The sequence below is a fragment of the Parus major genome, chromosome 8 (assembly GCF_001522545.3).
Source record: "Parus major isolate Abel chromosome 8, Parus_major1.1, whole genome shotgun sequence".
Lineage (NCBI taxonomy): Eukaryota > Metazoa > Chordata > Aves > Passeriformes > Paridae > Parus > Parus major.
The window spans coordinates 14,667,580-14,689,413 of NC_031777.1; the positions used below are offsets into that span (position 1 = coordinate 14,667,580).

General features: G+C 36.3%; 1 protein-coding gene across 5 annotated transcripts in view; it reads right to left on the reverse strand.

Moving 5' to 3' along the window:
• The window catches only part of RPAP2 (RNA polymerase II associated protein 2), a 35,472-nt gene that overhangs the window by 12,904 nt on the left and 734 nt on the right, over positions 1 to 21,834 (reverse strand). Inside the window, exons 2-12 of one of the 5 annotated variants that reach the window (XR_001523074.3) lie at positions 21,569 to 21,614; positions 20,664 to 20,778; positions 19,867 to 19,965; positions 18,764 to 18,829; positions 17,438 to 17,526; positions 15,217 to 15,252; positions 13,406 to 14,342; positions 12,996 to 13,090; positions 11,190 to 11,270; positions 4,997 to 5,065; positions 2,713 to 2,817 (exon numbers count right to left, since the gene is read on the reverse strand). Coding sequence is in view for 3 of the 5 variants with exons in the window: in XM_015636000.3 (XP_015491486.1) it covers positions 4,997 to 5,065; positions 11,190 to 11,270; positions 12,996 to 13,090; positions 13,406 to 14,342; positions 15,217 to 15,252; positions 17,438 to 17,526; positions 18,764 to 18,829; positions 19,867 to 19,965; positions 20,664 to 20,778; positions 21,569 to 21,614 (1,633 nt within the window). In the remaining 2 variants the exon portion in view is untranslated. Of the gene's footprint in view, positions 1 to 2,712; positions 2,818 to 4,996; positions 5,066 to 6,010; positions 6,106 to 10,294; positions 10,623 to 11,189; positions 11,271 to 12,995; positions 13,091 to 13,405; positions 14,343 to 15,216; positions 15,253 to 17,437; positions 17,527 to 18,763; positions 18,830 to 19,866; positions 19,966 to 20,663; positions 20,779 to 21,568; positions 21,615 to 21,834 lie in introns of those variants that run through there. The other 4 variants (XR_004498526.1, XM_015636003.3, XM_015636000.3 and 1 more) reach the window with 4 other exon arrangements.

A 21,834-nucleotide genomic window follows, 5' to 3' on the forward strand; every position in this document is an offset into this window, starting at 1 on the left:
AGCTAGCAGATGCAGAGATGACAGCTTTCTGAGCCAAGCCTCCTAACTCCATGCAGCAGGAGTCCAGGACACTGCGTGTGCTAAGGCTCCACTCCTGCTGACAAAGCCAAGCTCCAGCACTGTGAAGCTGAATTAACGATCCCGGACTCAGACAGTTTGTGCCAGGCGTACATGAAAGTTACACAGCACATCCAAATGTCCCATTTAGAAGGCTACCCATGAGAATACCAGCATGGAAAACACTGCAGCTGTATGGGCTGCAATGAAATTCAGTGTCACTTCCTGTGTAACATCACTGCAGCAATATTGGGGGGGGTTTTGTTCCAGGAGAAACACCTTGGAAACTGTTAGGGTTTCTTCTATTTCTCCCTTATGAAAGAAGAAGATATTTAATTATTTTGAAAGTTAACACGTACTAATATCCCAATTAACAACACTGAAATCCCTCATGGTACTGTTCTGTGTAATGTTTCCTAAAGAATACTGGAGCATGCCAGAAAGAACTAAGATAATATTGGTCATGTCCATGATATGCCAAATAAGCAGCTTCAAGTTTGCTTAGAAACTGCTGATAAGTAAGTAAGCAAGCTCAATAGAAAAAAACTGCTTAAAATACTTAAGGACTGCTTAACAGAAAATCTATTTGAATTCACACTTACCAAATGACAGCCTAAAATTAAGAAAAAAGGGAAGAAAATTTTTAATGCATTAAGACAAAGCTGCCTTTTCTTTATTTCACACAACAGTAGAACTCTACAGATAAACACAACACTATAACCACATTCAAACGCTTTTATAAAAATACTCTTTGGATTCTTGGTCCTACAAGCTCAGCTCTGTTTCAAAACAGGAAACAATTATATTTCTAGGTTACTGATAAATGATTTTTCTCAGCTGAAACCTGGAACCAAACTTCCATCATCAGACATGCTAAATAAAATATCATTCAGCTGACTTGTACATGGTTTCTGTAGGAAAAAGTCACTCTGCAAGTCTGATTCATATCCTATATGTATTGGTACATTAGATTCACATATTTCAAACATTCACATGCTTCTAGATAAGAACACAGTAGTGATATCAGAAACATCTAAATTCCTCTTAAAATGATTTAGAAATGTCAGTGCTGAGCAATAGATGTGCCCTCGTGTGCAGAGTAAAAATACATACTTGAACCCAAGATTCTCCAGTTCCTGAACTGTTATCTCCAAGAGAGTAAACCTCTAGAGTACATCTCCACATGACACATTTATCTAAAGTGGCTGCACACATATAATGACGGCTTTTGTTCAGTGATCATAGTCATTTTGAGTTTGTTTAAATACTGCAGCCAAATGCTTATAAACTAATCCCAGAACATTTTGAAATGCTTCAAAGCTTTTAGCAGGGGAACCTCTTGCATAGGCTTGGCAGATGAAGCTGACCACAGTTCACTGGAAGCAGCCGGCTCAGATAAGTAAGATGAAAGCAGACATTTCCTGAAAATATCTTGAAAGCTTTCCATTAGTCTGTGCCAGGGGTATACACTAAAAACAGAAAGTGCCCATGCTTGTATAGCAACCAATCTTCCCACTGCTTTCTCCATTCTTTCTTAACTACTGTATTTATATCTATTTATCTGCTTCATTTGGTGTCTTGCGAAGTTCCTTGACAGAAAAAGACGCAACTTTTGCATTCTAGTTTACAATACATTATAAAGCAGCTATTACTAGAACAAAAAAATTCTATTTAACATACTAAATAATGTAACAGGAAGAAAACAAAATCTACCAATGCCAAAATTACTACAAATTACAAATAAGTAAGATATTTGATGTCCAGATAATTTTAAGAGTCACCCACCCCACGACAGGCAAGAAATACCACTGTTTGAACATAAATCTCTGGCTGTCAAAGTGTACTTTAACAAGGTCAATTCAGCATTGCTGAATGTGCTATATTCATAGGAGTGCCTCAGGCTAGATTTTCCATAAAGGTAGAGACTGGCTGTGTTCATATTCTATACAATAATTTGACTGAATAAATACAACTGTTCACTAGGAACATGAAATACTCCACTGTTGAAATCTCCAACATTTTATACTTTGAGACATGCCACACTGTCCAGTTCCAGGCACTTTATTTTAATGAATGAGAAACCCAGGTTTCTTTAGTAGTCAGTAGACTTAAGGGCACATAAGCATTTTCAGCAGCTTTTCAAGGACCTGCAGACTATGAAGTACACCTAGGGTGTAATTTAAGCACCAAAATTAGGTATTAATGATATCCATCATGGTGTATCCTACAAACAGTTAATATGAACACTCAAATGAAGAGAGGAGAGCATGATCATACCATAATACACTAGAATTCAATACAGCAGTAATGCTAACAGTTATTCTGTCCAGTATCTTATCAGAAAAAGTGCTGGGGCACTCTGAAAGTGAACTGTGAAGTTAAGTACACCAAGTCCTCAGCACACGCTAGCCATGTATGTTTGAGAAGGAAGTGGTGAGCCACAACATTGATGCACAAAATAGGGTGCAAGCGAAGTCCAACAGTTGCTACTTGAAACAAAACAATCTTGCCCCCCTTAATAAAAAAAAAAAAAACAAACTTCAGGTCTTAGATTTTTTTTTGAGGTATACCTTAGGTTTTTTTTTTGAGGCATGCTCACTCTGCTTTCTGCAATCCCTGCACCCTGGGATACCTATAGTGTGGTTTTACACCCACCTGGGAAGAGGAAGCACTATCCTCTACCAGGGTGTTGCTTATGCAGCTTTACTGGTTAGTGTTGGCAGTAAAATGGTCGTCCTGTGTCTGAAACCAGGTCAAGACCTGTGAATAAATGTGAAAGTGTAACTGAAGCTACTAAAGACCCACTCTGACTCAGGCCCCACACAACTCTATGATCTAAATAACATTAGATGTGCTACAATGTGCATAATGTCCCAGTACATTAAGGGAGAACACTTAAATAGGGTGTAATTCTTTTCATGAGCATTATTAGCAATATATGACAGGCTCCTTGGGAGTCTGCAGGAAGTGAGAAAGGGCCTAAGTGAGGACCTGTGAGGGGTTGTCCAGGTCCTCAGTAACCTTTCCCTGCACGTCCTGGCTTCCACTAAATACTCAAGCTTGATTAGAATTTCCAAATAATTAAATGTTCTACTTTAATCTTTCTGGAAATAATGCAACATGCATCATGTTATTAGAGGAATCTGAACACTCATTCTATCCCACCTACATTCTTCCACATTCTCTCCTAAGAGGCAGCTGAGAGTTGATAAAAATCTCAAGATCATGAACGTGCAAGATGCTTACTATAAGCAGAAAGCAGCAGGGGTTTTATTTATTATTTCACTAATATTATAAATAAAATCAACTCATTTTTATGATCAAATATAATTAATTTCTTTAGGGATGGACATTTAGTAAGTAAAGGTAAAAGAGACTTGGTTCTGTGCTTACACTGACTGCTACCAGGACTGCCTACTACTTGTATAACATTCTAAAGCAGCTGTAAAACAATCATTACTTATGTAAACATTTACAGCTCATCATATGCAGAGACATATCTTAACTTCTGATCAAAAAGAGACACCATTGCCTTAACTGTACAGAAACTACTTGAAAAATTAATAAGATCTGTTTCACAAATTACCAATTCAACCAGAAGAATATATAGTAAAAATGACAAAAGATTTGTTCTTATAGTTGATAAAAAATTTATGCCAAGGCATTCAAGTAAAGTTACTTTCTGTGTTCTGATTTAATGAATCATTTGAGCGGTATCTGGCTGGGTGACACAGATGTAAGGCTCGCTGAAGCCTGCTCTAATGCCTGCTGGTACCGTCTTCCTTGGGACAGCAGAGCCAGAACAATGTGTCAGACTCAAGTAATATCAAGGAAAGTAAGTGCAGTGCTGGGCATGCCATGAGGCTGGCCCACAATACTTCCTGACCTGTGAATGTCTGTAAGTACCTCTCTGTCCTACAGGCTCCAGTGACCCAGGAAGCCCAAAAGCAGCAGCGCAATAATGAACAGACTCTGGAATAAAGATTTTTGCAATCACGTAATTCAAGCTCAAGACATACAAAGATTGGTTGATGGTTTAACCCTAATGGAAGGCAGAGCCTGATGCTGTGAAACCACCAGTGATTTCTTAATCATTTAACATTAGATAAGGTTTGTGTCTCTAACTTCAGAAATGTACATGAATTTTCAAAATATAAATTAAGGAACTTGATGCATATGAATACAGCTTTTATAGATCATGTTTCTCTGAAGAAGTTTACTGAAAGACACTGTAATACAATCATGTTTTCCATTAGGGAAATTATTGTAAAGAATTTAATTTTACAGTAAGTAAAACACTTCTAAGGACTGTAGGTAAGGTAGTATTGTAATCTTAACCCACAAAACTAATCTTCATAAAAATAAAATACTGGGTTCAAGTATTCCTTGGAAGGAATTCTGCTAAAAGAGATTTCCCCTCTGAAAGACGTTGGCTAGAATACTTATACCTATTTTATATCTATTTTAGAAGCATACATATCTTTATAGAAGTAATTTGAGTTTAATCATAAAAGTGAAACATTTTAAGAAATTAGAAACAAAATAAGAAATGAAAATCCTAACAGTTATGCTAAATCCAAATAATACAGTATACATGTCATTTTGCCCTAATGTCAGAGAGGGAAGAATGTATGTCAGCAGCAAATGGTAAAGGGTGAATTATACTCTTACTTCATCCTACAAGGCCTCTTTAAAATCCCTTAAAGCTTAGCTTTTTTTTTTTTTAACATAAGTTTGTCCACTGATAACATTTGATGCAAGGGGGACAATTCCGTTTCCTCATGAAAATTTTGTTCGTTTGCATGAAAAAAATTATTTTTGTTAATTCCACAGTTAGTTCCATAAAATCTTTCTTTTCTTTTACCTGCAAATTACATCTTGTTCCAATAGCTAATAAGACACTTGCACATAAGAATATTTGACATTTAAGGGTACTTACACAGATAGCAAAACAATGGCAATGAGAGTCCATTCAGGCATTTTGTGAATAATATTTCTGTTTGTTAACCTGAAAAATAATTTTAAAAAGATCAGTATATTTTATAGTAAAAGTAAGCAGATTTTAACAGCTGAATTTTAAGTCTGAAATTTTAAGCTGAATTTTAATACACTGAATTACAAAGAAGCAATTACAGCTGTAACTGAGCAATTCACCAGCTCTCAAGTTTCTATCATCCTCTAATGGAGGAACTCCAGAATTTCCAATGTCCCCTTTTTTTATATGGAAGTGGGATGGGGAAGACCGAACAGAAGCTATTTTTTTAATTTGCTCACAAATAGTCCTGGCTGTTCTGAGGGCCCAGCTGTCACACACACTGGGAAATTCTCCAGAACTACACACAAGTTTCTGAAAAGATGGACCTTCCTACACTTAGTTTCCCTCCTATTGGCTTCAGATCCAGATTTGCTGTAAAAGCTGATGTGGACAGACTGTATTTTATATGGTGGCAGTGACAATCCTCTGATGATTCTTGTTTTTAAAATGGAAATCCAGAATTCAAACTTATGCAATGGGAGCAAGAGCAAATATAAGAGCCATATAAATATAAATGAGGTGTGAATAAAGAACCACATGGGTGTTCAACTAAAGTGCTGCACTGAATACCAGCTGACCCCTTCGGCTGAACTGCCTAAAAAACCAGATCTGCTTTGAGTCAAGTACTAATCTGTGTTAAAACAGTTCATCTGTGAGTTGCTGTCTCAATTTAGGCATGACCCTTGGTGTTCAAAACAAGCAATTTCATGAAGAAGTCACAGTCAAAAAGGAAGTTGTGCCTACACAGGCACCCAAAAGAGCCAGCACAATTACATTTATTCTGGAAAGTGGCACCATCCAACAGATAAACTGAAAGCCAAGTGCCTCCCTTATGTTTGCTTCCTTCTTGCTTTCAGTTTCCCTTCCATGACCTTGTAAAAATTCAGATCCAGAATGAAGATACCCTGCCACTCATACCCGCTCCTAGAGGCACTGGTGAAGATAGCTCATTTTCATCAAGCTCCTATCTGGTAACGAATTCAAATTCAGGGTTTTCTTCCTCAGTAAGATTACTTTATGAAAAAAAAATAAAATAATTTCAGCAAGTATATAGTTACCCAAAACACCCACAAAAGGCTAAAATTTGAGAATGCAGAAGTATTTGTACTTGCCATTGATAAAATTCAAATTCTAATAAGAAATTCCTCAAAATTATATTCAAAATGGTCATTAAAAATGTAGTTATCAGTAAGATATTTTATAGTATTTGTTTGCATTTCTCTATTTCAGAAAGATATTAAAATTTAATAAAATAAATTTGTAATGATCAAAGCAATATTATCCCATTTTTGTCCTCAAATCTCCAAGTCTTCAAACCAAAATAAGATATTGAAGCAATAATTACTCAAGTAGTGTCTCAACAATCTGAGTTTTGTCCAATTATGGAAGTAAAAACAATGTTTTGCACCACAAACAAAGAACTGTCACATCAAACAGAACCAACAGTTCTGGCAAATACTTATTATATTTGTTATAAAAAAGTTAATTTTAGCAATTATTATTTGAAATAGCTAATGAATTTAGCTGGCAACAAAGTTTGTACCTGATAAACTGTTACATTTTTCTGGCTACAGAATAAGAGACAAAACAAAGGCTGAACATCTTGACTCAACACTGATGACAGTGATAAACACTACCAAGAAATGCCTGATGGAATCATCTTGACAGGCAATTCATATGTAACATTCCAGTTAATCTGTTATGATGAGACACAATGAAAGAGACAGCTCCAAGCCACCTGGGGAAACTCTGTCAAATAGAGAAAGTAGCTTTATTTCAATGCTTTACAAGGAGTTATTATTGATTACAGCACAGGAAGGTGTCATTCTTGTACACAAACCGAGAGATGCAGTTATTTGTGTCAATTAACTCTTATTCAATGTTAGTATTGATTGGCAAGGTCTGAACACTAGTCATTGCCATCAATATGCTATTTCTGAAGGAGGCAGTCAAAAGACACAGATAACCAGCAGGACACAGCAGTATGGATCTGCTGATGTACTACAGTCACTGCACTGGATGAACAGTCAGGCTTCTGCAATTGAGTAACCTCTCAGTACAACACCTGTCCCAAAACACCTGTGCAGCTGGAAAAAAAAAACCAACATTTCAGAGAGATCAGAGTAAAGCAAGCAACCTACAGGTGTGAAGCCTTAAATAATAAGGAGCAATGGAAGGGCAGTTACTTTCAAACAAGCTCTGTGTCAACACCAAGGCTTCTGAAGAGCAAAGCTTTCAGAAAACGGAACTGCAAGGCCTCTGTAAAAATGGTTCATTAACTCTTTGTCTTGCCTCTAGTCAAAGCTGTTACTTCTGAACAATCCATGAAAGATATCACTAGATTTCTGTATGCTAAAACTGTACAAAACTTTGTGTGTGTGATTTGAGTTTTGCAATGAAATCTTTTCTGTTAAAGAGTTTGGCCAAATTCTCCCTCACCTACCTAGAGAAAGAAAACAATTTGCAACTTCCCAAAATGGAATGTGGCCACTTTGTTAGCCTGTGTAGGGCAGGATACACAAGCTAGGAAAGTTGGATGATCCCAAATAGCTGTGTGGGTTGCTTAGTTGCTGGTTTGTGGGTCTTGTGGTTCACTCCAGCAAGACACCCTGCAGCCACCCAGCAGGACTCACACTCTGTGAGGGAGCCTGACGGAGGAGCACATGGGTCCAAGTGGCAGAAGCTTCCAGGGTAAAGGACTGAAGAGTGAAATGCATTAACATTCCATCCCAAACAACCTCCTCATAACTGACTAGTGCCCAGCCTGCAAAGCAAGGGAACTCCAATAGGGAAATTGGAATCCTGAGTAAATAAAAACAGTAAACCCAGCATTTTTGCAAACATAGCATCCTCTCCTTCCTACATCCAGATTCCCATTTATGGGCATATATAACTGCAGTTCAAGAATCTGCCCATTCTATAAGTCAGGAAACTGACTTCGTGGGATTATGACACAAAGTCTTGACTTTAAGAGACCTCAGCTACCTGTATTTTTTTCCAAAAAATGCACTAATACGCTTAAAAAATGCACTAATATGAGTGAAGTTTAACTAATCCAGGGCAGCACAAGCAAATACTGAAGCATATATTGTTTTTCTTTAAGTTTCAACTAGACCAATTTAACCATTAAAGACAGCTTTTCTACCTCCTGGAAAACAGCAAAGTATTTACATACTGTAATATCATTTAGTTTGATGACAATCAGCAAAAATAAGTTACTATTGAACTTTAGGCTTCCTTTGAGAGAAGCCTAATTACTTGAGAAAAAGTAATTAGCATCCTGATACTCCCCTATTTCCACACAGAACTTTGTCTATGACCAAGTACTTTGATTGACTTGAAACCCCGAATTTAAAATTCCACTTAACAAGGGTAATAGGTAAAATAGGTACTAATAAATGTATATACCAAATAACATATATTCATGATACATACTTAAAAGCTAAAAGACTGTCTTAAGCACATGATAAAACCAAGTTGTAACAAGAAGTCTTGAACACATCTCACAGATTCATTGGTAGAGTTCAATGTCAATGACAAGTTCCATAATGGGAATTAAAATACTCGCAACCATAAAATACAGAGGGAATCCTATTTTCAAAATGAAGTATTATGCCTTGAAAAAATCCAACCACACATTCAAAATCATTTATCCTCAATTTATATATAAGAAGCTAATTTTCTCTTGATCTTTTAACAAAGTGCCCATACACACTCTGGAGAATTATTTGACATCTCAGTTTTCGTAACAAAAGCTTACAGGCACTGAGGGACTTTGTTTGGGAAGAGCTCTAACCATTCTAAAATGTCTCTTGAGATCTCTCTAGTGTGTTTCTTAGCAGTGGTGATTGAATAAAATGCTGCCCAAAGGAGGCTGAACTGCAAGTGTTCCTTTAAAAACCAATGGAGCTGAAAATTGTTGCTTAGTTCACCACATGCTCTTTTTACCCTTCTTCAACTAAGCTCTTACTACAACCATGTGTTTTATCTACTACCCTCTTTGGCAAGCTCTTCAGCCTGAAATATATTCAGTACAAAAAGCAGGAAAGAGCATAAGCATTTATCAGTGCTCCTCCATCATCATTAAGTATTTGAACCACATTAACAAGGAAAGTAACATTTGAATTTCTATACCCTGTAAATGCAAATACTGTTTAAAATTTATCCCAAGTCTCCCTGCCAAAGTATTCAATCCAAAACTTAGGAGACTACTAATTTTAAATAAACTTAAACCTACATACCAAGCTGGAGATTCAAGTTTATACCTTCATCTTAATATTCATGAGCTGACTCTTGTGTACCAACAGACCCTTCCACATCAGTTACACAAGGCAAAAAAAAAGGGCTCAAAGGTTTTTATTGCTTCTCTATTTCCTGTATTTTTGTATTATTTTTCTATCAGTGACAACAAAACTCCAGTTATTTTGAGATGTATATTAAGGCTTTTAAAATTCTTGTATAGTGCCCACAACTGTCTTTAACTATCCCCCATCCAGAATCCTGAATTTCTAAGCAACTGATCTGGAATCCTCAGAGCAAGAGAACCCCAAGAAGTTGCTACCATTACCTTCAACTTACTTCCTAACAAAAAACCCACAAAAATAAACTCACAAAGTGTTATCTAAAAGATCACATCAGATTAGGGGAGACCTTTAAATTATGATGAATTACCGCTACATGGACCAGGTATTGGGTTAAAGCCCAAATAAATGGGATTTGGTTCTATTCTGTAAGCCCACAAGTGTGTGTGTATATATAAACATATACATGTTTAGAAGTCTATTTTGGTTTCAAGTCTCATTTGCTATAAACCACTGAAAAACTTTATATTCATGCCCCATTGTCTCTGAATAGCAAAAATTATTTAAAATAGAAGCTCTGTTTTTGAGAACCTCAGGGCCTTCTTAGATAATCAATCATGAAAAAGTAGTTTGAAAGACACCAAGTGTAGTTTCTCCAGTTTTATCAGTCCATAAGCTAAAGTGACTATTAAGCACTTAAACTGCAGAGCAACAAAACTGTTTTAAGACAAAAAGATCTTACTCAAACAATAGGTATCTATACACTATGCACAAAAATATTTTCACTGTTTTCAGTGATGTTAAAATAAAATGTGAATCAGATCTTGAAAGACTGCAATCACAGAATCAAATTCAAATAGTATCAATGTTTTTATTTAAAAGAGATCATGCACATAGTTACCAGAAAGGGAGAATTTTCCACACTAAGAAATCTTGCACAGACATCTGTGTTGTAGTGGTGTCCTTCCAGACATGTGGTAAATCATAAGGAATCAGGTAGAGCTGGGTTTCTATTCACCAAAGCCTAGATTCCTTGTGGCAAATGCTACATCAACGAGTTTTGGAACATTTACATGGAAATCTCATGCAGGTTGAGGATGTGGGAAGGACATTTCAAGAGTGGCAATGTACACACAGTCAACAGCTGCTGTTGCTCATTTTCTGACAATACTTGAGGATGCAGGACACAATCTAGGTCCAGGTTATAAGAGTTGTCTCCCAAAGAAAACCTAAAAATATTCAGGGATGTTACCATTCTGTTTTCCCTCCTTTATCTCACTGTTTCCAAATACTGTCTTTAGTACTACTGACTGAAGCAGAAGCTTCACCTGTGGTGATAAAAGTGCCCACTAGATCTACTTCTCTTTGAAATCAGGAACAAGACAGATCCAACTGACTGACTCTAGAAGTTAGTGGTAAAAATTACTAACCAGATTAAAACCATTTAGCCCAGCTGCAGGGAGCCAGAGCAAAAGAAAGGGACAGATCTCAGAAATTCATGCTTAATAGGAGGTGACGAGGTAGCAGAACCTTTAAAAGACTCACCAGCATCCTCCAGAGACCACTGGCCTAGTTTTTAAAAATCTACAAATACTCCTGGTGACCTAGCCACTGTCAGGAGCAGGAAAAGGGCTGACTTGTTAGTCCACAGGGAATGTGACATTACCTACATGAACACACAGCTAGAGAAGGGCAAATCTGCAATAGGGCCCTCTCTGTGCCCAAATCACAAATCATTCAACAGCATGTATAATTCATCAATTTATAAGAATCTCCACGTAAAGACCAATACTCACCGGAAAGTTTTGACAAGATTTTTTAGCTCTGTGTAAACATCACCTGAGGCAATCTGAAGAGGGCCCAAAACTGCAGATAACCTAGAAGGCAAAAGACACCAGTCAATATACATTTTCCTCTTTCTCATTTCTTCTCAAGTAGGACTTCCACCAAAGCTTATCAAAGTTAGTAAAAAGGAAAATAAATTGATTTTTGTGCAGCAGATGAAGCCTGTAGTTTTCATTTCAGTTCTCTCTGTGCACTGTTTGGGCCAACATCTTTACTTCGCAATCACTTGTTTTTAAAAATAAGAAGCTTTAGTTCAGTGTGAATGTGAAGATTTAAATATAGTTCTACGTACATATACTTACTTATTTCACCTTTCAGCTCTGAAAAAATATTCTTAAAATTATGAGGATTAGAACTACAGGCCTTATAAATTTTTTGAAGGTTTATATATACTCGGCTCAAAAATAACAAAAGGAAAATGCATGTGCAAATGAGGTATTCACACATAATACACCTGCTAACCTCAGACTCACACAGATGCAACAGAAACGTCAGTCCACTGTGAGCTTGATAGTTGAAATCAAATAGATGATAGTTATCAGAGAATTTCAAGAGAGAAAAAGACAGGTTTCCTCCTTACTTATTTATGCATAAAACCAGACAGACCACACAAACTGCACATACTCTTTAACTAGTTGTCAGGATTCCAAAATGATGGAAATAACATCTTTTGTTTTTCACATTTTGGATTAAACTTTTGCCTCTATTTACTTGTTTAATAGTTAAAATTCTCTTGCATTTGAATATCCAGTGATTTGCATTTATATGCACATAACACATAGGTCATTGGTATCCTGGAAAACTGCATGTTTTATAAAAACAGAACACAGGACTCTTATGATGCTGGGCTTATTGATTGATTTATCACAATGAAAATTATCTCTTGATTGTGACAGGATGACTGCATCAGCTCAGGAAATTTAAAATAATCAACACTTACAGACAAGACACTTGGGGGATGGTTTGATTCCATGTTTGTGGCCTACACACATGGTGCAGGTAGAGAAAAACAGAAAGGATTTTCTTCTTATTTTGGTGGGGATGGTGGGATTGATTTTGAGGTCTTTAAGTTGAAAAAAAACCTAGTTTGCCTAGGTAACACAAACTACAACAACAGAAAAGTAAATACCCTTACCCAAAAACAACAGAATCATGACCTTCAAACACTCATTATCTGCACTGCATTCACAATGAGAATATTTTCAAGGTCCACCCAGCTTTGAAAATTTTATAATTCTAACAGCTACATCAGAAATGCCTTAATCTCTTTTGTGTGACTCCAAAGTCCTTTTATGTAAAGAAGGTCTGGTGTTTGGAATGTTTTACGACCCAGTTCTGAGGGCCTTTAGTGGTGGCAGCTAGGGGCATACTGATACCAGCCATCCAAATATGTATTAGAAACAGATGGGTCTCTTTGTAAGACCCATGCTTAAACAATTCCAAAGATTTGTTTACAAGTAACAGTATGCTAAGCATACAAGACAAATATCTGCATTCTTCTCAATCAATTTCAAGTTTTTCAGTTTAAACTTAAGCAGTTGGTACCTACAGACTGTGCAAACTGGCACAATGCAATTGCACTACAGTTGACTGTTGCAGAAATAAGCAAATCCTTTAGGGCAGTAATGGCCTGAAGTTATGACTAGGGCCACCTAGAAAAAGCCAGACCCATCCTTGGACAGTGAATTTGTCACTTAAAACAATGACAAATGAGCAGCAACTTCAGACTGACATTCACCAAAGTAAAGGGTACTTACGCTTTTCTCAGTTTTTCAAGGACGATTCGCTTCCTAATCTGCATTTGTGCATTTGAATCAACAAGCGGGAAGGTGAACTCTTCCTGCTGATCATCCTGTATTAGACAAGAAATTTTAACAGCTATAACCTAGTGTTTAATTAAAGCCAGTACATCAAAAAAGTCACAGACAATCAATACATACTTAAACATTAAATAAGTCTTATCTCTGAATTACAAAAAAACCTCCAAACTACTTTTTAATGGGCAGACACTTGCATAATCTGATGCAACAGAGTATACAGCTAATGGAATCGTCTCTTTCTCCATGTGAGATACGCAGCCACTTATGATAGCAGAAACAAAGTACTAATTCTTTGAAGGTCTATTCAGGCTTCATACAACCTCCACACCGTTCTACCAGACACTTACTTCGTCTTTGCTTGGATATTCATCTGCTTGTGCTTGTGTCACTGCCTCTTCAGCCAAGATGCACCTTCCTTTATAGAACTCTTTTACTCGGAGTTCTAGAAACTCTGTTTCTTCTTTTAATTTTTCATAATTAGGCACAGGCTTAACTATTCCACCTGAGCCTGTGAAAGGTAAAGAGTAGTTCAAACTGTTTTCAGTCTCCCCTACAGCAACAGTGTCGAGATCATCAGGTGTATCTAAGTCATCCTCATCAAGTTCTTCAGTCTCCTGGTTGACAGATGCTGTGCACTCTGATGAGCACAAAGAAGTATAGTTTGGGCCATAGAGAAATTTTAAAGTTTCCTCAGTTCTCCATTCCATAAGTGTTTGCCTAAGCACTTCTAGTAAACTGCCTTTGGAATTAACTGGATGCCTCAGTTCAGGGTTGTTATGTTCTGTTGAGTTAGCTAGTATTCTTTTCAGATATTCTGCTCCTCTTTTGCCCACACCTAGAAAAACTATCTGTGATCCACGTGTGTTTTCAAAGATTTCTGAAGCACCTGATTTCCCTGAAGCAGTATTGTTTGAAGGTGGTGCAGTTACGTCATTATGAACAGAACAAGCATGTCTTCCTTCTCGAGTGTCTAATTTACAATGAGAGATCTGTTCAGTGGCTTCTGTCACATCTGCATCTGCAGTTTTAGGGCTGGCATGGACTTTCTGAGCATGCTTCTTTTTGAGGATGCTTTTTCTGTGCACTTGCTGTGCAAAACTGGCTGAACTTGACTGACTTCCTGGTAGGACAGAAGAAATAAACCCTTGTTCAGTATCAGTACTGCTGTCACTGGCTGTGTCATGAGAACCAGATTCACATGGATCTGAAGATGTCCTAGGATTTTCAATGTCAGATGCTTTAATTACTTCATCACGTAGTTTCACCTCCTCTCCAGATTGTCCACTGCAATAGAAAACCCAAGCCATCAGGGAAATAAGAAATTGCTTTTACCTGCAATAGCTTTTCATTCTCATGTAAGAATGATAAACAAAGCATTTTCTGCCTTATAGCAGAAGTGTAATTTTTTGCTTTAAGAATCGTAAGTGCTCTTCTAAAAGTCTTCTTGAACTCTAAATATTGTACTATTCTACAATCAAAATGACAAGTACAGAGACTTTAGAGAATTGAGTTCTTAGCTGATTATTGGCAGTTAGAAAAGAACAGTATAAACAAGATATTATTAAAGACAGCAGAACAATGTCAGACTTAGCATTATGAATAGTGCAATTTTAAAATGAAGACAGGCATGCTAACATATATAGGAATATAGTACCCTTAAATCAGGGGAACAGCTGAGCTGTTTCAGCGTATATAAGTTTGCCACCTAATGGCAATGCATTGCAAAAGAAAACAAACAAAGTTGCACAATACACAGCGTGTATGTACAGTGAGATGACAGAGTAGCATGATTTCATTTTGGCTGATATAGACCTTTTAGATTAAGAAGTACAGAAGCTTTCATCACATATAATTGGCACAATTTTCTTTATAAAAGAATAGATAGCATAAAATATTCTAAGTACAAACAGTGTATTTGTTTCAGATTTCAACAGGCTCAATTAAGGCACACAATTCAAGAGCAGCTGTACACTAAATCATACAGATCAAATATGCTGGGTTAGAATCACAAATGAAAAAAAAATGTTCGCATAGGTTCTAGTAAGGTCTTTTTTATAACAGAGCATATCAAACATTCCCTTTTTCATCTGCTATGATGCTAAAATTTCTAGCTATAGGTACATCTAACAACAACAACAAAAAAAATTGTTCAGTGTACCTCCGTCCCTCCTTCAGCAGCTCTATGTCTGGTGGTCTGAAAAAAGAAGACAGAATGAACATTTCCCTGCTATTCTCTTGAAATACACGTAAGTACAAAAACAGTTGAGTTTGGGACGGACACCTGAGGATCTTCTAGTCCTACAACCTCTGTTCAAAGCAAGGCTAGCAAGAGCAGGTTTGTGCATGTGCTCAGGGAGCATGACTTTGTGTGCCTGCAGCACAATGCTGTTACAATGAACGGAACTTAACCCAGTCACCAAGTCCCACAAAGGTTTGTCAGAAAGGATCTCTGGAAGGCTCTAGTCTGATCTCCTGCTTAAAATGCAACTGTCACCAGCCCTAGGTTACATCAGCCACAAATTCATGAAGTTTAAATCTTGAAAACCTCCAAAGATGGAGATTCCAAAACATTGCTGAGTATCCTGTGTCATTCCACCATAACCGCAGTAAAATATTTTTCCAAATGTCCAGCCTGAACCATTCATGTGATTTATCTGTGCCCATCAACCAAGAACAGTTTGGCTCTGTAATCTTTCTAACTTTTTTCAGCTAGTTGTACACTGCCTTCAGATCACCCTTTGGTCTCTTCTTCAAACAAGTGAACATGCCAAGATCCTCAGAGATCATACGGTTCCTATAGTAAAGACAGTCCCGGACTATTTACAGGAAAATGTTCCAATTAATGCAAAAATATGAACATTCAGGGTATTTTTACTTACTTTAAATTTTAAAAATTAGGCTATCAAGTTATATTTTTTTAAGAAAATGATTTTCAAACGTTTCCAGAAACTAAAAATATTATGAAAAAAATTCTGATGAGTTTCTTTCCAAAGCTCTACTTGCAATTAATTTACCTCAATTCAGTTACGAGGCAGCATCACAGTCCTATTCCTCTTATTCAGTACCAAATGTTAAAAATCTCATGTATCCTATGACTGAAAGAATACCTTTTAAACAGGCACTAAATGCAAGTTAGTGCATGAACACCTTTCAATATTTAAAAGACCCCACAGGAAAGCTGCACTACTACTATCAATAAACGGAGCTTGGAAACTAAAGGTGATTAACATGGATTTAAATTGTTAGCTCCACATAACTCTTCTTTGGAGTTTTAAGTGGAGGTTGTACTCTCATCAGTCACAGGAATTTCAGATATTCTACTATGTCAGTGTGTATCGGTGTGTGCACATGTATGTGGCTGCGCAAAGAGGTGCAGCTAGCCAAGAACTACCTGGGAGTCTGTGTTTTGAAAATACTGCCCCTCCACCACCACCCAGAATGAATAATTAACTATGTCAGGCATAACAGAACTATACAGTTTTGATGTGAAGAATAAGGGGAGATTTTAAAAAGACTTTTCTTTAAGATAGCAAAACAATACCTCAAAAGCATTGGTAAACTTTTAATGAAGAGTCTAGTTTTACCTACTAGAATTCCTCAGAGCTGATGAGGCTGCTCTAAAGCTCTCTTTTCATTGATACTATATTTCATATGACACATATAACTCCACCTAGTTTCTTTTGTTGAAAGCCAGGGGACTATGAGAAGTGGTGTATTGGAGAATGAAAGCTGAGTTAATTTGCTGAACATTGCCTATGCAAGTCTTTACTGTTCAACAGTGACACCCATTGGCTCCATTGATTATTTGCAAGCCCATGTTTCCTTAGCTGGGAACACTGACTGCATACACTGGTCCAAAATGTGTATTGCAGAAAGAACATGGGCAATCAGAAACTTAGACTGGATAAACAACCTCTTCATGACTGCTTTCAGATACAAGCATTCACTATCTAAGCTTAAGATCAATACCAAGTGCTGTGTTAAAATTAGAAAATCTTTTGTAGCAGAGTAAGATTATTTCATCTTGTACATGATATGGTTTGTAAGAATTCAATACTAGTCAGTCCACTTTAAAGTTAATAGGAGTTAACTTTCGTAAGTTAATAAAGTTAATTATTATTTCTGACTAGTCTGCCCTCTAAACTAACATGGTCATGTCTGCTAAGTAGATGTGAACAGTACTTACCATGCCAATTACTGTAATCCATACAGCTACAACACTTTTAAAACAAACACCATGCTAAGCTAACATGTTAACATCAGCTACCTCTGCTTCAGCCAAATCATTTTGATGTGCTGCAGCTACTTAAATACCACTGCAGATGCACAGAGAAATAATATTCTCAAAAGGTGCACTGAATATATAAGATTATACTTACTTTTCCTCTTCTCTCATCCACACTGGACTTTTGGAAATTTGAGCTTCAAAATATTTAGATGCTCTATAGCAAAAGTTGCTGCAAAAGGACTGCAATGAGAGAAAGCACGAAAACATGACTAAGGCAAACTTTAATACACAGAAAGGTATACAAGCAATTGCTTTTAATGCCTGTAAAATTATGTACCAATACATGTTTCTTTCCAAGCCTATGGCCAGGTTTTTAGTTCACATGAGAAACAACACCTATCAAACAGGTCTATCCCATTCTGCACAAGCCACATTTAGCTGCTTCTTTCTTCCCCATTTTTCTGCTTTCTGCACTTTCATTACACACTGAGAAGCAAATCAATGTTGGATTCTATATAACAATAATTTAAAAAAACCCCAACAAACGAAACTGTTCAAAGAGCAATCCATTACCTGATATGCTGTTCATACAGTCTGAAAGACATACAATAAAATTCAGATGTTTAATAATGATAATTTTGGTTAGCAATAGAACCTGGTATTTTGCAATACTTGGAACAACATGTAAAAATCTGAAGCATCTTTAAAAATTGATTTGCAAACTTGCATCACAAGGGAAGAAGACAAAGCATCCCACTTCTTGTTGGAATCTTGCCTGATTGTTCAAGAAAGCAATTCCTAAAATTTTGTGTATCCCAGAGTTTTATCCAGAGGAAAGGAATGCATACTAGTGACACTGAAGAAATCTGCTCTGTAACTGCAAACATTTATCTTACAATTTAGTGTCTAAGTGTCTGTAGGTGATTGTGTATCCTATGAACAGGCAAAGGTATCTTTTATGCAACCACCTGTGAATATGCCTCCAGAAAGAAATGTTTTGTGAAGAGTTAGGTTTTATGTTGAAAAGTTCTCAGAAAAGAAACCTAACTGTTGCCCAAAAAAGAACACTAAGTAATATATAACTTGTACTACATTACTACAAACTTTAGTGATTGAAAAGGATGTGCACATTGATCCTACTAAAGCTCACTGACTATGCTGGAGCAAAATAATATATGCTCTTCACAAATGCCTTTAACAGATCAGCTGTGCCACACTCTAACAGCTATCCAAGTAAAACTTTACATGTTATGTTTAAACTTAGAAAACATGTGTATTTTGTCTCACCAAAGATATCATCTATAAAGTGAAATGCACAGATATTTCATTTTCATGTTCAAACACTTTGATGAAATTATTTTCATAGGAGCCAAATATATTTGCCTCTGAGTCAAAGCACTATATGAGTGCTGTTACCAAATGCATTTCTGATGTTGCCACCATTAAACACATTCTAGAAATACACTTGTTACCATACCTTTCTTTCAGTGATATCATAAACTCTGTTCGTTTTTGTTGAAATTTTGTACTTCTGCTTTGGCACCTAAAACAGTATACTTTAATCAGTAAGACTGTCAGCTCCATCATGACTACAGAGAAAAAAATTCATTCCTAAATCACATATTTGGGTATGTGCAATATATTCTATTTAACTGTATTGTGAACTACAACCACCTTTTCTCTCAGTTCTTCTGACATTGCACCTTCTCAGATGTAAGAATAGCAATTCATCTCTAATCATATACATATCATTAATCAGTAAAAGGCAGCTTCAGAGCTAAAAGAAAACCAGTGCTGAACATAAAACAATGGAGCTCCCATGGCAGAAGCTTTCCTTATATCTAAGTGCTGAGCAATTATAGATAGGTCCTCCCTTAATCCAGATCTATTTATATGCGAGACTGTCTTGTCATACCCCTACCAGTACCCAGGCAAACCCAGAGGAACTTATGTAAACTGTAACAGTTTAGAAATGAACATCTGTGCAAATATATGAAGTCCTGAACAGTAAATTGTTTGGTACTTGAGCAGATTTTTTTCAGATATTCATGTGTAGCATGGTATATATCACAGGCCATCTAACTGACCTCTGAGTTCTGCTTAAGCTCTCATGCATCACACGTAAAGAGGGGTGACTTTCACCTTAACACAGCTGACATACATTTTCATAGCAGATATATATGCATTCACATAATATTCCTGCTTTGTATTGCTTTCTCAGTTCAATCTTTCTCATAGACATCTGCTGCTGCAATGACAGAAGAACAAGATTTTGAAGTTTTTCATTCACAAAGGAAGGCCATGAAGCCACAACTCATTCATCTTTATCAAACAGATACACAGATTGTGATTCAGACCATACAGTAACTGAATCTGTCACACAATAACTGCTGACTACAGATCAAATTTCACCTTTCACTTCAGAAGAATTATGCTGAAATGGAATTATATAATGCCTAGCTCATTACTTTTCAGTAATCTGTGCTTAATATTCTAAGTTGAAAATTAAAAATAAAATGCAAGAGAATAAAAATTGTGAAGAGATTCCTTTGATAACAGCATTAAGGGAAAGCAACTTACATTTTCCAGTTTATTCTGACATAGAGGATAACCACACAGTTTGATGATAGACCGCTCATCAACAACATCTTTATAGTGAGATGGAGTAATAAATTTTCCCTAAAATGATGAAGAAATAGATCAACAACAGATACTGGAAAACTTGTCAGTTTCTGTACTCAAAACATCTCTTAAACATATAAATATATAAATATCTTAAATTTTGTAACAGTTATCTATTTATTTTAATAAACAATATTGAGAACCTACACAGTAGAAAAGGTAAAAGGGTAAACAGAGAAGGAAAACAGATGTGGACATTTCTTTTTTACATATACAAGACCTTTATCATTTTGCCTCTAGTGGCAATAGGTGGCACCTATTTCTGTAATTTCCCTTCATTTACATGTTTTGTACACCTATTAATCAGCACATTTACAACCTTAACAAGAGTAATCATCATACCATTCCAGAAAAACTCTGTTGCCAGGTAATTGTGGGGCATTATAGAGACTTTGTCTAAATTTACAGATGGTATGGTGTTAACCTAAATTTTTACAGCTCATCTGTCAGTCTAGAACTACAGAGGTATACACCAAGGCTGTGATGAGAGTGAGGATTCATTAATGTACACAGTCCTGCAAAACTAGGGCATGTTTTCACTGCAGAACCCTTAAAAACAAGGAAGTTGTTATAAGAGCTGGTACAAGAGGGAATCAATGGTTTAGCTATTTTGAACTGCACCAAACTGTTCCAAAAACTTTTAAAAAAAGTATCACATTAAGATACAAAACAGTATAAAAACTTGCACCACCTACACAATTTAGAAGAAACTCTTCAGTAATGTCCTCTTCCAGGAGCTGTTCAACAATAGACAATGCTTTCTTCTCACATTCAATCTTCTTTCTCAGTGCAGCCTCCAGAGCTTCCTTCCTGTAACAGAACAGACACTGAATGATAGAGGGCAAATTTCCATAAACAATTTTCCAAATGTATTTTTATCTTTTTTTCTGAAATACAGCTTACATTTTTCTGCATCACACCATGTTGGCCAAACAAAGCAACAAGTAACTGGACTAGTAATTCTGTTATAACTACAAAGGATTATATATTTTGTATTTGTTTTCTTTATTTACTGGTCAAGAAAAGTACTGACTCTAACTGTATTGCAATATACTCCTCAGATTTTCTTGCAAGAGGGAAATTCAGAACTGTCTGGACAAAGAACCTGGGACAATTTATGGAGTGTTGTGAGGAAAAGAGGAACTGTGTAAGACATGAAGAATGGGAAGGAAAAAAGAACTAGGACATGACTGAGTATGAGGTTACAAAGTAAAGAAAGGAATAAAACAAACAAATGCCACTTCCTGAGTGTTTTTGATGTCAATACTTATAAATGGCAATTATTAATTACAATTATAAATTATAATTGTAAATAATTATAAATGGTATGTAAAGAAGACAGCAAAAAGCAAGCACTACAAACTAAGGAAGTACAATTTTGGACATTTACAAACTTTTAGTACATTACACAATGCTCAGATGTGCATGCTGTTAGAAGTTACACAGCATCACTCCAAACATGTCTACATGATGATGCTGGTGATTTACTGTAGTTAGTTGTGGTACTCTGAAAAAACAAAGCCTCTGCAACACAGAGACTACAATTTCAAAGTGAGGTAAAACAACACAAATATCACATCCTGTTCCTCAGAAATTATACCTTTGAGCAGCATCTTCACTTTTCTGAGCAGCTGAATGCTTATTTCCTATAAATCAAACATACAAATATAGAAATTAGTGTACTTTCTTAACAGTGGAAAATGTTGGAACCCAAAACATAGGAAAACCTCTACACTGTGAGCAGTCAAGATAATTGCTTAGTAACTTGCTTTTGATGGCTGTGATTTCAGTAAGCTGGTATTCAACAACCAGTTAGAAACACTTTTTAAAGTGTGAAAACAGACAGGCCCAACTTCTCTCATACTC